Source organism: Lutra lutra, chromosome 8 (genome assembly GCF_902655055.1).
Source record: "Lutra lutra chromosome 8, mLutLut1.2, whole genome shotgun sequence".
Lineage (NCBI taxonomy): Eukaryota > Metazoa > Chordata > Mammalia > Carnivora > Mustelidae > Lutra > Lutra lutra.
The window spans coordinates 89259341-89273447 of NC_062285.1; the positions used below are offsets into that span (position 1 = coordinate 89259341).

The 14107-nt window shown below is 46.4% G+C and overlaps 1 protein-coding gene across 3 annotated transcripts in view; it reads right to left on the reverse strand.

The window, feature by feature from the left end:
- ETV6 (ETS variant transcription factor 6) overlaps positions 1 to 14107 on the reverse strand; it is a 235346-nt gene that overhangs the window by 26001 nt on the left and 195238 nt on the right. For all 3 annotated transcript variants that reach the window (XM_047743284.1, XM_047743286.1, XM_047743285.1), the window contains one exon: positions 10864 to 10998. In XM_047743284.1, the coding sequence (XP_047599240.1) occupies positions 10864 to 10998 (135 nt within the window). The remainder of the gene's footprint in view (positions 1 to 10863; positions 10999 to 14107) is intronic.

Consider the following 14107-nt stretch of genomic DNA (forward strand, 5'->3'; position numbering starts at 1 on the left):
TGATTAGGCCCATGTAGTTCATTTTAATGCCTGAGATCATGAGCATGACAGAAATGATCTACCATCTTTTGGGGATGAGGACAAGTTTTCTCCCCATGGCTATGACGGACCTTAACTCTGCTGTCCCCCAAAACGAATTTATCTCTTCTCCGTCACAGAACATGATCATGATAAGCAACTACCTAAGACAGCTGTGTTTTCAAGTTTTGTGCATTTTCTTCTAAATGCCATTTACAGACTACCTCCCTTCACTTAAAAGCTTATTAAGGTTTAGAAATGCTTAAGGTTGATGAAGACCATGTACTGAAAAACCCTATTTCCTGAATCCATTTCCTGTCTTACAAATTTCAAAACAGACACAGGCGTTGGCCAGGAGTCTGGTCACGTGAAGGCTCTCTTTGATGTGTCGGGCTTCAAGGCTCAGGGTATGGGTGTGCACTCGGGGCAAGCCTTAGGAAGTCGGGGTGGACTCTGAGAGGAAGGATCTTCATGCCAAGGGTAAAAGAGGAACTGATGTAACGTCCTGGAGAGATTTCACTCTCTGTTCCTGCCCAGATCTTTGGGAACAATGAAGGAGGGAGACAGTGCTCTGGATAATCCAACTCAGATTTTACTTTTGACTCAGGGTCCAGGCAGGAACAGGACTTGGAGAAGCTTGATTTATTTACTTCTCTGCAGACACCACTCAAAGAGGAAGTACTTGATGAAGTTGATAACATTAATGGTAGAGAACTGGATCCAAGGGTATTTAATTCCAGGCTCCTGGTGGTCTGGGCACAACCACTGTCAAGGCTGAAAGGCCTGCAATGAGAGCTTCCCGGCTTTGTTTCAGTTTGCAAAGCATGCACCCACGTATGGAGTAGGCGCTGACGTTCCTACCCTGCTGCCCCTGTTATTAGAAGTTGGCAACAGCATGTGGAAACTTATGAGACCAGAGCCGGCAGGCAGAGAAGCTCCGGACACAGGAAATGCACTGAGCGGACAGTGGGTGCATTAAATCCCCCAGATGTAGGAGTCTTCTGTCTAAAACAAGAAGATTTTTTTGGTCTGGCCTTGATGTCTGGGTTTGTTCTTGGTGAATTGCCCAGCTGGAGAGCTGGGAAATTATCCACATTGCCCTCAGTCTGAAGGTCTTGATATGGGAGGGAAATGCGCAAGAAAGAGGGAGGGTAAAGCCACACGTGAAGTAGTCAGTGTGGGCATGGAGAGAAGTGGGGAGAAGGACCTTGGACTACTAGGGAACCCGTTCTGGTTGAAAGTGTTTTCTAACCCCCAAGCCCTTCTCTTTGTGGGCCTCTTTTAGATACGAAAAAAAATCCTTTCTTGCCACCAAATAGCCCCAAATAAATTAGGGCTTTCAGTGTGAGGATTACAAAAAAGGATGCCTTTTCTTGTCTTCTTTCCTTTTGCTTATTAGGAAAGTTTGTCTATTTTAAAGTCATCAAAATTTGACCCAATTTAATCAGGTCGTAAAGAATGAATAACTAGTAAACTAAAAACAAACCAACAAAAACTGCCTTTGGTTAAAGTCGTGGGCTTTAAGTAGGAAATTTCCAGGGTAGAGCAAAGGCTCAAGCTTCTAACTCACAAAGAAGGATCACATTTCCCAGGATCACATTTCCACCACCTCGCTTTCCCTAAGGCCATGGATGGTGAGAAGAGAAGTTAGTCGGGGGAGATGCAAATCAAGCCAGCAGGTAATTTACTCATCGGCCTCAGTCCACTGTGTTCCACATTCTTCTGGAAGGAACCACTTCCCAGCATGAATTTGTAAAAGATTAGTGGGAACCACAAACAATATAAAGAACTATGGAGACTAAATGCTCCAGGCCTTCAGCCACAGTTCGGAACAGACTTCCTACACACACTTAGGTTGTCCCCCACTTGTTATGGGGTGAACTGTGCTACCGGCCTCACCCCGCACCCCTCAATCCATATGCTGAAGTCCCAACCCCCTTGTACCTCAGAATGTGACCTTATTTAAAATAGGGTCATTGCAGATATCATTACTTAAGCCAAGGTCATATTAGAATCAGGTGGGCCCCTCATCCAATATAACTGGTGTCCTTACTTAAAGAAGAATTTGGACATGTAGACAGGCATAGACTGCATGGTTGGAAAGGGAATGTTTTGCCACACAAGGATTACAAAATATTACATATTTTGTAATATGATATCAAGGATTAAGAGTCCATCACAGGGATTATGCCATGTGAAGGTGAAGGCAGAGATCTACCAGTCAAGGAACACCAAAGATGCCTAGCAAACCACCAGAAGTTAGGAGAAGGGCCCAGAACGGATTCTGCCTCCCAGCCCTCAGAAGGAACTGACCCCACCCTTACCTTGATCTTGGACTTCCAACCTCTAGAACTGTGAGACAATACATTTCTGTTTAAGCCCCACCCCCTTACGGCCACCAAAGCACATTGATACACCCCCCAGCTCTGCCCCCTGTTCCATTTCCATGAGGTTCCACTGAGACTCTCCAGTGACCCTCCGCCTGCCCATTCAGCCCATACACTTCAGCAAGTTGCCATGGTCCCTGAATTCCCTGGAGGGCCCAAGAAGAACCACGCCGGGGTCTGCAGTCTACAATTCACAGATGTGTGAGCTCCTGGTTTTAGAAGCACTTGCTGAAAAAGCGGCTGAAGGCAACAAAGTGGGTGACTTGCAGGACTCTGAGGCGTAATCTGTATTCCTGGGCGGGGGAGTCAGCCTCCTGGTGTTCTAGCCTTGGCCAACAGCTCAGTGCCAGAGAGCCCAGGAGCAAGTCTGCCCAGCCTCGGTCTCAACAGGGGCCACGCAAGAGAACTGAATGAAGAAATCAGTGGGCCCAATTTCAAATGAGCCAGTTAGACCTGTGGGGTAAACCTTGTGAATCATTTATAAGGAGGGGCTCAGGGTGGCAGAGATCAGTGGGAGCCCTGTAGAGGGGAAAGAGGGAGATCACAGAGGGCTTCCTGTTCTGGAGGTGAACCCAAACTGCCCCAGGCCCCTTATCTCAAAGGGCTCAGACAGCACTTCCCCAGGGGAACCAGGAAGTTTCTTGAAAACTTCCTGGCTACCTGGGGAGAGTTAGTCATGCATATTAGGGATCTCTGGCGCTGAAACTTCTGGCTTCAAGGAGCCAGCTAGCCCCTGGGCTAAAAGCAGCCTCTGTGGGACTGGAGGAAGCCAGAGGAGGCTGGAAAGTGAGCGGGTCCTCCCTGAAGCACACTGAGGCCCCCTTCTAATGGATGAAGAGGCTCTGGCCATCACCCCAGGGCCTCCACACTTTCCCATCACAATGAAATGCCGCATCCGGGGACAAGGGTCAGAGGGTAAAAGGTCATGCAGCCCCAGACTCTGAAATACAGGAAGTGAAGCAGGAAGAAGAGGCCCTAGAGAGGCGTGGAGGAGTTAGAGGGGAGTAGAAGTGGGGGAGCGAGGGGAAGCGGTAGTACCTGGTGCCCTGGGGAAACAGGAAGTCAAGACTGGGGCCTGGTCTTAGTCTGCTGGAACCTCATTATCTCCAGCCAGATCCAAGAATGCCCGAATTGAAAGTGGGCACAAAAGGTTAATCTTAGGGTTCTGGCATGTGAGAGGAGACACACGTCTCCCAAAGGGGTCATGGAGGGCCTACCATGCGCCAGGTACCGCGGGGTACCAAAGCACAAACACTGCTCCTTTTCAAAACAGGCTGGGCCCCGAGATGGGCACTTTTGATGTGTTTTCCCACAGAATGGAAAAGAGGGGCCTGGTTCGTCCATGAAGGAGTCCTGGTATCACGGTGTGCGTAGGCAGCAGGCCCATCCGACGTCCGGGACGCACACATGCGGTGTTTGCACAAAGTGCACTTGGTCACGAGAATGGGAATAGTTCGGAAAACTGGGATTGGAGGTAGGAAATAAAACCAACCACTGCACAACAACATGAATATACTTAACACTCCTGAACTGCACGTAAGCTTGAAAGTGGCTAAGGTGGGAAATGTTTTGTGTCTTTAATCACCATTCAATATTGTTTTAGGTTTAAAAGACAAGACGAAGGGAAAAAATCTCAACCCAACAATGGTGAGAGATACCAAATAATGGTAATGAATAACATTTAGTGAGCACTTGCTCTGTGACAGCTATTGCTCTGAGGGCATTTTCCATATTAACGTGATTCTTGTATCAATCACATTCAATAGGTACTGACATTATCCTTCTTTTCTGGGTGGAAACTGAGACACAGGGAAGTTAAGTAACTTGCCTAAAGTCATACAGCCAGTAAATGGGGGAGCGGGGATTAGAACCCAAAGAGTGCGTGCGTGTGTACACCTCCCCTCCCTGATTCTCTCTGGTTCCATCATGCATTATAAGACTAACATCAATGTCAAAGCCCAGCCAATGGCCTCCTTGACTTTTTTTTTTTTTTTTAAAGATTTTATTTATTTATTTATTTGACAGACAGAGCACAAGCAGACAGAGTGGCAAGCAGAGGAAGAGGGAGAAGCATGCTCCCAATGGGCAGGGAGCCTGATGCGGAACTTGATCCCTGGACCCTGGGATCATGACCTGAGCCGAGAGCAGACGCTTAACTGACTGAGCCACCCAGGTGCCCCTCCTTGACACTTTGTCAATATGATCCCAGCAAGACTGGAGATTCAGGGAAGTTTTTACAACCACCTGTAACAGGTTGGCTGGATCAGCTCCAAACTTTATCTACTCTGGTGCCTCTTTAGCAGCTATACTGAAGGACCAGTTCCCAAGGAGTGACCAGCACCCAGCCAGTTCCTAAGGGGAGGACAGCCTCTGTTCTAAGAAGCCAGTGCCAGACTCTGAACTCACATTTCTCACGGGCTGGGGGATTTTCTTCATGCTAAGTCCATTCATTCAGAGGCAGTCAAAGATCCACAGTGGGTTAATTCACTCCGAATCAGCGTGAGCTTTTGACACCATGAATGGCAGACGTACACTGGTGTCTCCAAAGTCATCTATGATGGGGCACGTGGGTGGCTGGGTTGCTTACGCTTCCGACTCTTGTTTTGGCTCAGGTCATGATCTTGGGGTTGAGAGATCGAGCCCTGTGTTGGGCTCCAGGCTCAGTACAGAGTTGTGCTCGAGACTCTCTCCCTCTCCCTCTGCTCTTCCCCTGCTCGAGCTCGCTCTCTCAAATAAATAAAGTATATTTTAAAATTTTATTTATTTATTTGACAGAGAGAGAGAGAGAGAGAGATGGAGAGAGCACAAGCAGGGGGAGTGGCAGGCAGAGGGAGAGGGAGAAGCAGGCTCCTTGCAGAGCAGGGGAAGCCTGATATGGGACTTGATCCCAGGACTCTGGGACCATGACCTGAGCCAAAGGCAGTGGCTTAGCCAACTGAGCCACCCAGGCGTCCTGAAATAAGTAAAATTTAAAAAAAAGTTATCTTTGACCTTTTTGCTCGTCTGTTTAGATTTCCTAGGTTCCAGTACCAGGAGGCAGAAAAATTATAAGCAGGTTTGCTGGCATCTGCCACACCACACCCTGGTCAGGGGACCTGGCTTGGCCTCCTAATCTCCCCAATTCCACTCACTGCTCCGTATTTTGTCCTGTTTTCAGGGTGTTTGCACAAAACACATGAACAAAAATGTTATTTTGGTTGGTTCATTCCTGCTGCAATGGAATGAACACGGGCATGAGAGCTAAGTGGACCCAGGGCTAAGTCTCAGTTTTGCTACCAGTAGCTATGTGATCTGGAGGCTCTTAGCTTTTGTCTCCTCATCTGTAAAATGGGGATAACAGTACTTTCTTTTTTTTAATTTTTTATAAACATATATTTTTATCCCCAGGGGTACAGGTCTGTGAATTGCCAGGTTTATACACTTCACAGCACTCATCATAGCACATACCCTCCCCAATGTCCATAACCCTACCCGCCTTCTCCCAACACCCCTCCCCCCAGCAACCCTCAGTTTGTTTTGTGAGATTAAGAGTCACTTATGGTTTGTCTCCCTCCCGATCCCATCTTGTTTCATTTACTCTTCTCCTACCCCCTTAACCCCCCATGTTGCATCTCCTCTCCCTCATATCAGGGAGATCATATGATAGTTGTCTTTCTCCGATTGACTTACTTCAACAGTACCTTCTTTATAGGGTAGTTATGAAGATGAAGTGATCTGGACACCTAAGAGCTTAGAACAGGGCCTGGCACACCATAAATGTTAGCTATTACTTTGTTCCTACAAAGCAAATCCACACACCTCATCTTCTTTAATTATCTCATTAAAATTGTGTAAGATTTCCCTCCTCCAAAGTAGTCTTTGGACACTTGGATTTGGCAGTAGAGGGGATTGGAGGTGGAGGGGAAACATTTCCCTCAATAAAGCAACCCCAAAGATGAAAATCCCTGGGCTATTGCAGAATGCATGGCACCCTCCTTGCTCTCCACAAAGCAATGACTCCTCTCTATTCTCTGGGCCATTACCACATATGGCTGGATAGAGAACTGAGGTCTGTTGTTTTGGCGCTTGAAGGTTCTCACTATCACTTAGGATTTCCATGCCCACCAAGTGACAGAGCTCCCCCCGAGCAACACATATGTCTTCAAAGGGTGTCCACTGTTACAGAAACAATCACAACACTGCATGTGTGAATATTTTCAAATGAAAGTGATTAAAAATCACCTCCCACTCTCTTAGATAGGACACATGAGAGGGTGGGTCTAGAGAGCTGATGTATATTATAAGGGGGTCCCCCACAGGGGTCCTGGGATGAGAGCATAGGATCAATGCAACTCTTGTTCCTTCGCTCTACGGAATGGAGCCTGTCCAGTCCGACAGGATAACTCTGTGGAGCTGGCCCCATTTGGAGACTAGCTCAACTGGAAGCATATTTTGTACTGCTCAATGAGCTTTTAGGGAATCACTATGCAAGTAGTTTTAACACCAGGAGGGCTACTAGAGATCGAATATATACTTAGGGACCAAACCTTTCTTGTAATTATTCCACAGGAACTAGAAGTAACTGGTTTTAGAATCTAAGGTGTCAAAAGTACTTGATATTATGACTGTGGGTGACAGAATATATTTATTTTATCATCATTTGCTGATCTGTAATTTGTAAAGATGTTTTACCTCCTCATTTTGGTGAAAGAAACAGTATCATTTCTTGGTTTTGTTTCCTTCCTATAAAACTATCTACCTAACATTTAACTCATTCATATTATGCAGATAAAATGAGTCATAACAATAAAAGAAAAGGAATCCACTTGAATTTCGGTCATGAGATAAAGGGATGGTGCCAGTCTTGGTTTGACCACTAAAAGGGGTAATATTACCAGTAGGTCCCAGTAAGGTGAGACAAGGGAGGACGGAAGAGATGTTTAACTGATTCTGAGCAACACCAAGCGAAACACACTTTAGATTTTCTGGATTTTAATTGCCCAAAGCCCTGATGGTAGGTAGAGAATGGGTCCATTCATCTTCCTATCACCCAGAGAGACCCAGACTTTGGAGGGAATGTAGGATTTGGGAGTGTAGGAGATCTGAGAACATTCGGTCTAACCCGTCTCACAACTGGGGAAACTGAGGGCCAGAGAAGAGAAAGTCTGCCCTTACGCTTTGTTCTGGCAGAATAGAGGATTCGAGCCTGGTTTCCTGACTTCCAAACCCTATCCTTTAAAAAATATGATCGAAGCTGACCGTGCCTGCCAGGTGGTCCGGGGTGGTCCTGCTTTGTGACTATTGCCCGGCGTACCTGCTGGAGGAATCCTGTCTCCCTGTCACAGTGGCTCGGTATGGGTGAGAGATTACAAGGCTGCCTTCCTTGTAGAATACTACACTCTATTCTCAAAAGTCAGTTAGGGAAGAGGGTGCCCATGCTGGTTCTCTTAAACCTGGGCGGTCAGTGGAGGACTGCTTCACCCCAGGCACCACACGGTTTCAGAATCGTGTACAACACAGAGATTAACAATTGTTTACAAAATAAAGGGTAAGTGGCTTTCATGGGATAGCCTACTTCACCCTTCAGAGTCTGGAGGGGAGCCTTGAAGCCACTTCCTGGCTCCGGGCACTGCCACAAGGCTGCCTGGGAGGACGGCGAGATTTCAATGTCAGGCACTCACAGGGGCTGTGTGGGGAACTGCTGCTAGATTCAACAAGATATGTTTGGACTGTGATCTCAATTACCGTTGTGAAATGATGAATGTCTGAACCGGTTAAGTTGGCGGCCGTGATGAGGGGCAGTCGCGGGGAGGGGGTAAATGAGGCTTTGTCTTTGCACGTCCTTCTGCATGCCTCACTGTGCCAGGCCGCTGAGGGGCCATGTCTGCTCTCCTCTGGAATGTTCCTGCTCTCCTTCCTGTCATATTAGCTCTGTGTCAGGTCAATGGCAACACACTTTTTCAAAGGACTGTGCCCCCAGTGATGTGGAACAGACCCCAAGGGACAGAATATTCAATATGTATAATCTCACTTTACAGATTTTTTTTTTTCCAGGATCTTTCTGTATGTTCACAAATGTCCATATTAGTGTTCTACCATTCACAAGGAAGTGTGGTGGCATTAATTCTACAGACCGGTCATGTTGAGCTGGATAGTTTGTTTTTTTTTTTTGGTGGAGAAAAAGGAATGAGGTGGGAGGTTTTTGGAGGTAGGGACCTCGTACTGGCTGATTCTCCTTTCTGAAGGGTCCCCTTGTCATCCCCGGTAGTCGGGTGACAGGTGGCCTGTGCATATCACCTCCGTGCCCCGCACAGCTCTTCTCAGCTGATAGCTTCCGACAAAGACCTAAACTTCCTTTCTCACATGTCCACCTGCTCACCTGAGAGAATGCGCCGTGTCTAAACAGGCATGGACCCTCCGGTCTTGAGTCCTGGCTGATGGCTTTAAGGAATGGTCTCTGAGAACACGCTACTTTTAAGAGCCGGCTCTGAGGCCAAGCTCACTGGTCCCCAGGGTGATGAAGCCCTTGACCTTGGCCTCATTAGCGTCATCCTTTTACCTACGGAGTCACCGCCACTGACATCCTAATGCTTGAGAGCATACATAGCTCGTTATGGCACACGAAGCAGCACATCTGTATTTACTTGGTCTGAGGGTAGCTCTGAGAGTCAGCCCGGCTTTCTCTATTGATTAGCTCCTACAAACGAGAACACCAACAAACACCTACTTCTGAGTCAATTCAAGGCGGAAGCATGTGTGGTGAGAGACTGTAAGCTTCCAAATGCATTTGGGAATAAAAAGGGGAATAGGAATTCCAAATGGGATTTTTTTTTTTTTTTTTTTTTTTTTTTTTAAATAATGAGTACAGGAGAGAGAGACGGGAGGACAAGAAAAAAAAAAAAAAAAAGCCCATCACACACCTTTTGTATCCAAGGAGGCAAGCTACATAATATGATTCTTGCCTTAATGTCAAGCTTCAGTAAACTCACCTCCTCTTTTCTGGCATAGATGTTGGCTATTATGCAAGCCGGAAATGTACATGGCAGGAAGAGTAAAAGAACAGAGAAACCGAATTGCAGGGTGGTGGGAAGGGGAGGCAGCTGCTAAATTAAGCAAGGGTAAAGCCGGGGGAAGAAAGGATGAGAGAAACAGGCAGGGAGCAGGCAAGAGCTACTCGTTTATTCTCCCTCACGAAAGCAAGGAGGCCTGCTGTGAGCCACTTGGCACAACGAAGGGATGGCAGTCGGTCGCCTGGAGTCAGGCTCTCTTTTGTGAAGTGTTAATTAAGAAAACAAATAACTTCTCATTTTTTAATTTGCCAACCACAAAACAAAACAAAAATATGGGCCCTGCTCTTGAGGAGGCGCAATCAATCTAAGGAAACACCCCAAGGAACCAGGATTGGAGGCCCCGAGAAATCCAGTCCTAAGACAAAGGACACATTGAAAAGTGTTACTCTGCGTCCCCAGGTCTGTTGTCTAACCCACCAGCACGCAAGTGATCATCACGCTTCTCGGAGGCACGAGGCATCGCTGAACCAAGTAATATTTTAAGAACCTAGATCTGCACCCAAACACATGCTTTGGAATGATGTCCAGAGGCACTGTTCAAGTCTGGTCTTTTCTTTCTGTTTCCTACCGGTGCCTTTAGGACTGCCGGGACTTACCAGGCACATGTGAAGTAGGCACCTAGGCTGAGCACATTGTAAGAAACCGCCTTCAGTGCATGAAGCAGGAACCCCTGGTTGTTCACGGGCTTTGAGTCTGTCTTGCTCCCCCAGCTTTTATTACACTCTACTCACAGATTTTCAAAGACCCCCCCCCCCCTCCACCATTACTGTCCTTCATCAAAGCCCTCTCCATTCTGGGTCCAATATAACTGGCTTGGACTAGCTGTGCAAAAGCAAAATGTTGATCACTGTTGAAATGGGGTAATGGCTCACAGGGGTTTATTTATTTCATTCTATCTATTTGGGAGAAATCTCTCTTGTTTGACAGTTTCCAGAACAAATGTTGCGGGGGTGGGGGGTGGGGATAAGCCTTATAACCCAATTCATCTGTGGCCTCCCTTACTTCAGGGACTCACTCCATCCTACCTGTTCTCTCTGCTTGGAGGGCTCCCCACTTCATCCTTGCTTACCAGAACTCTGCTGGGCCAGCAAGGAAGCCTCCAGAACCGCCTGCTTCGTGAGGCTGACCCTGATGCCTGGGCCAGGATCTAATTTTCCCTCCCACTGACTCTTACAGCTATGCTCTGATACTCATCCTTGTAGCTCATTTCTTTAGGACAAGCAGAGAACCAAGAGTCCCTCTCTTCCATGCCAGCGTTTCCCTCGGTGTCTTCTATACAGCGAGCACTCAACACATGTGGGTTCAAGGACAAATGAATCACGTGGATAAGAACAACTTATCAAATAAAGCAACAGCATCCCTTGGATTGTCTAAACCTCGCGCAAGGAAAGGAAAGCCTCCTCTGGTACCTTCTTCATGGTTTTGATGCAGGATGACTTCTGGCTGTGTGTGTATAGAGTTTCCAGGATGGAAGAACGGTGAGAAAAGAATGCGAGGTTTTCTCTGCTTCAGAATATGCTGAAGGAGTTCATAGAGCACATCACCTGGAAAGAAAAAGGAAAGAGAATTAGAGCAATGGGAATATTTCAGTGAACAGACTGAGCTTCGACTCTCTGGGTGGTGCTGGACTGAAGATGTACAGCGAGCCAGGTCCGCGTGCTACCCACCCCCCTGAGCACACAGGGGACACTCAGAGGATTGGAGCCATGTGATTGTTTTTTTCACTGGACTTTTGAAACTGTGCAAGTAATATATGAAAAAAGTTTTAAAAGTGCCGAAAACCAGAAAGAAAACAAAAATCACCTATAATCCTATCACTGAGAGAAAAAAGTCCTATTCCCACCATCCATCTATGGTTTTAGAGTTAGAATCAGGCTTGTCCTAGTTTTGTATCTCTCTTTTTCCCTCCACATTACTGAACTGCTCCACTGGCTGCAAAATGAGGGCCCATCACGGGGATGCACCAGACTTTACTGGACATTTCAATGATTCCAATTTATTGCTATTATTCTTGTGAAAAAATATTCTTTTCAATCTTTGCTTGCATTTCAGATTAACTAAAGAAGGATTATGCAGTCACTAGTATGAAAATTTTTAATGTTTCAATGGCAATTCATATGTTCTTCAGAGAGCTCTTCCAACAGGAAAAAAAAAAAAAAATTGCCTTTCGAACCCACCCTAATCCCAAGCAGGAAGAGAATGAGGATGAAAAAAATACACAAGTCCGGTCAGAGGAGCTAACTATTGAAGATACCCTCTCAAGAACTGGCACATTCTGGGATGCTTACCTCCTTTAAAAATACACACAGCCATTGTTCCAAAGCTCTACCGTCTCCAGAAAATCATCTCTAGATGTCAGCCCCTTGAGGAGATTGGTAGAGGCTGGTCTGAGCTAGGGCCCTCTGTTCTGATATATTTGGTATTTAAAGTGTCCACTGAGTAGTTAATTAGGAAAAAAAAAAAGCCCAAACCACAAAAAAGTCCTCAAAAACCTGCCATGGTCTTGTCCCACCCCTCTGGCTTAGATCCAAGTTCAAAAATGCAGGTGGATGATTAATCTTTAAAATACCACAGGCTTTCCTGACTGTCCCCCTACGCCCTTCCACATACAGATATGCAATCAGCAATTGTACCAAATAATGGGCTTTTGTCTCTAATTTTAGCCATCTTTAACAGATACTTTAATTAACAACTTAATTTAACTGCATATTTTGGGCTATTGCTAAATTATTTTTTTCTTTTAAATTCTGTCTGAACCTGAGAAACGCTCCATATTAATTTCTTTTTTTCTGCAGACCACTTGTACCAAATAAAGTTCAAGGATGTTCTGTTCTAAGTGATTCCTGAGGTGCCTTGGTATCTTTGTTTTGACTTTGTTCCTTCCTCCACCTTCAAGTTTGGGTGGTATTAAGTATGACTTAGTGACACTATTTACTATTAGGATTCAATAAAGCAAAAGACTTTAAAGAGCTGAAGGCAAGCATGTCATTTGGGCATTTCCTGATGATGACATGGGTGTGAGGATGCAGAGGGGTTCCACTCCAGACTTGGAAGAATGTTCTAGGGAAGGTAGAACTGTGGCACACACGAGTGCGTTTTTTTAAGCTGGGAAAGCTTGGAGCACTTCTAATCTGAACCTAGTAGTCATGGTAATGTCGTCTCTGATGAGAGGAGGATACAGAGCCTGAAATACAGTCCTATTTTAATGATTCATATTTTAATCGCTTACAAAAATAAGTCCCTAATCAACACTTTGTTTCTTTTGGTGTAGTGTAATGTCTTCCTGAACTTTCCTTAATTTACATGGCCTCATACCCGCTGGGTTTTATCCTGTGGGTTTGAGCAATGCTTTATTTCGGTAGTACGCGGAAAGAGAAAACGCAACACTGAAAAATGTGTTCCTGATGATTAGTATTACTAAAAAAAATGGCCAGTAATTAGTGCATCCATTTTGGAAGAGGAGGCCAGGAAATATAAATTTAGTGTCTGTGAGGGTGTTCAACTTTGCTCACTCAGAGAGGCAGGCTGATGTGGGGAAGGCACAGACTTGCAGATGTAGGCCGCCCTGCCCCTCTGGGCCTGGTGACCTTGAACATGTCCCTAACCTCCCTGTGAAATGCAAAGGCCATCTACCTTCCAAGTCTGCTGTGTGGGTTCAACGAGGGAGTGTGGCAAAGCCCCTAGAGCAGGCGTGCTTGCTGCACGTGTTACACGCCACCCTCTCCTCAGGGGTCGCTCCTGGGGCTCTGGAAGCTCCGCTGTTTGCTGAGTCAAGTCCAGGCAGGTCACTTCTGTTTTGTGTTTCCATTTCTCTAAGCACATCCAGAAAGCGAGGCCACAAAGCAGGAATGGGGAAGAGTCTAGAGTCAGACTAGGGTCTTAGGCATGTCCTTTGCCCTCTGGAGGCCTCAGTTCTTTGGTCTACAAAACGGCCATGTTAACAGCATCTACGTTATAGAATTCGTGTGAGGAAGGGATGAGCTCATCACGGGGCTTAGCAATCAGCAAGAACTCAGCAAACAGGAACTGTTTTTGTGACCTCCGCTCTCCCCGCCACCATCACTGTTCTTATTGATATTATGACAGCATGTAGGACAGACCTGTAGACCCTTAAGGCAGTCTCTTAGGGAGAACAAAGAAGGAGTGTCTGGGTCATGGTCATTGTTCTGTTCCCCCTGTAGAAAGGTCAAAGGTTAATTGAGGCCATCTACCCATCGTGGCTTCTCTGCACCTCTCCCGCTGAACTCTTCCTCTGGGCCTGGTAGGCAAGCCCACAGAGGGGCTGGTAGGCGCCCCACTCCAGACTCTCCCAGTGCTGGCTCTCTTCTGCCTCTCATCCCAAAGCTGGCAAAGGGAGCCAGGCAGACAAGGTTCATGTCTCAGTGTGCAAGAGAAAGCAGGGGAGGGGTGAATCAAATGGAATTCTGCCAGTTCCTTACCTGAACCATAAGCCTGGGATGAGAACTAGTGAGATAACATTCCTAAGTGTCACCTGGGATGGCTGGCTAATAGGTATGAGCATGGGCAAAAGGTCCCACGTTCCAAGCCAGGAAAAAATTGAATCTGAAAACTGTAAATGATGGCCATAGATGGATCAGTCCATTCACAGACATAGGTTTCCTCAGCAACCAGGGGCTCAGTTGGGGAATGTGG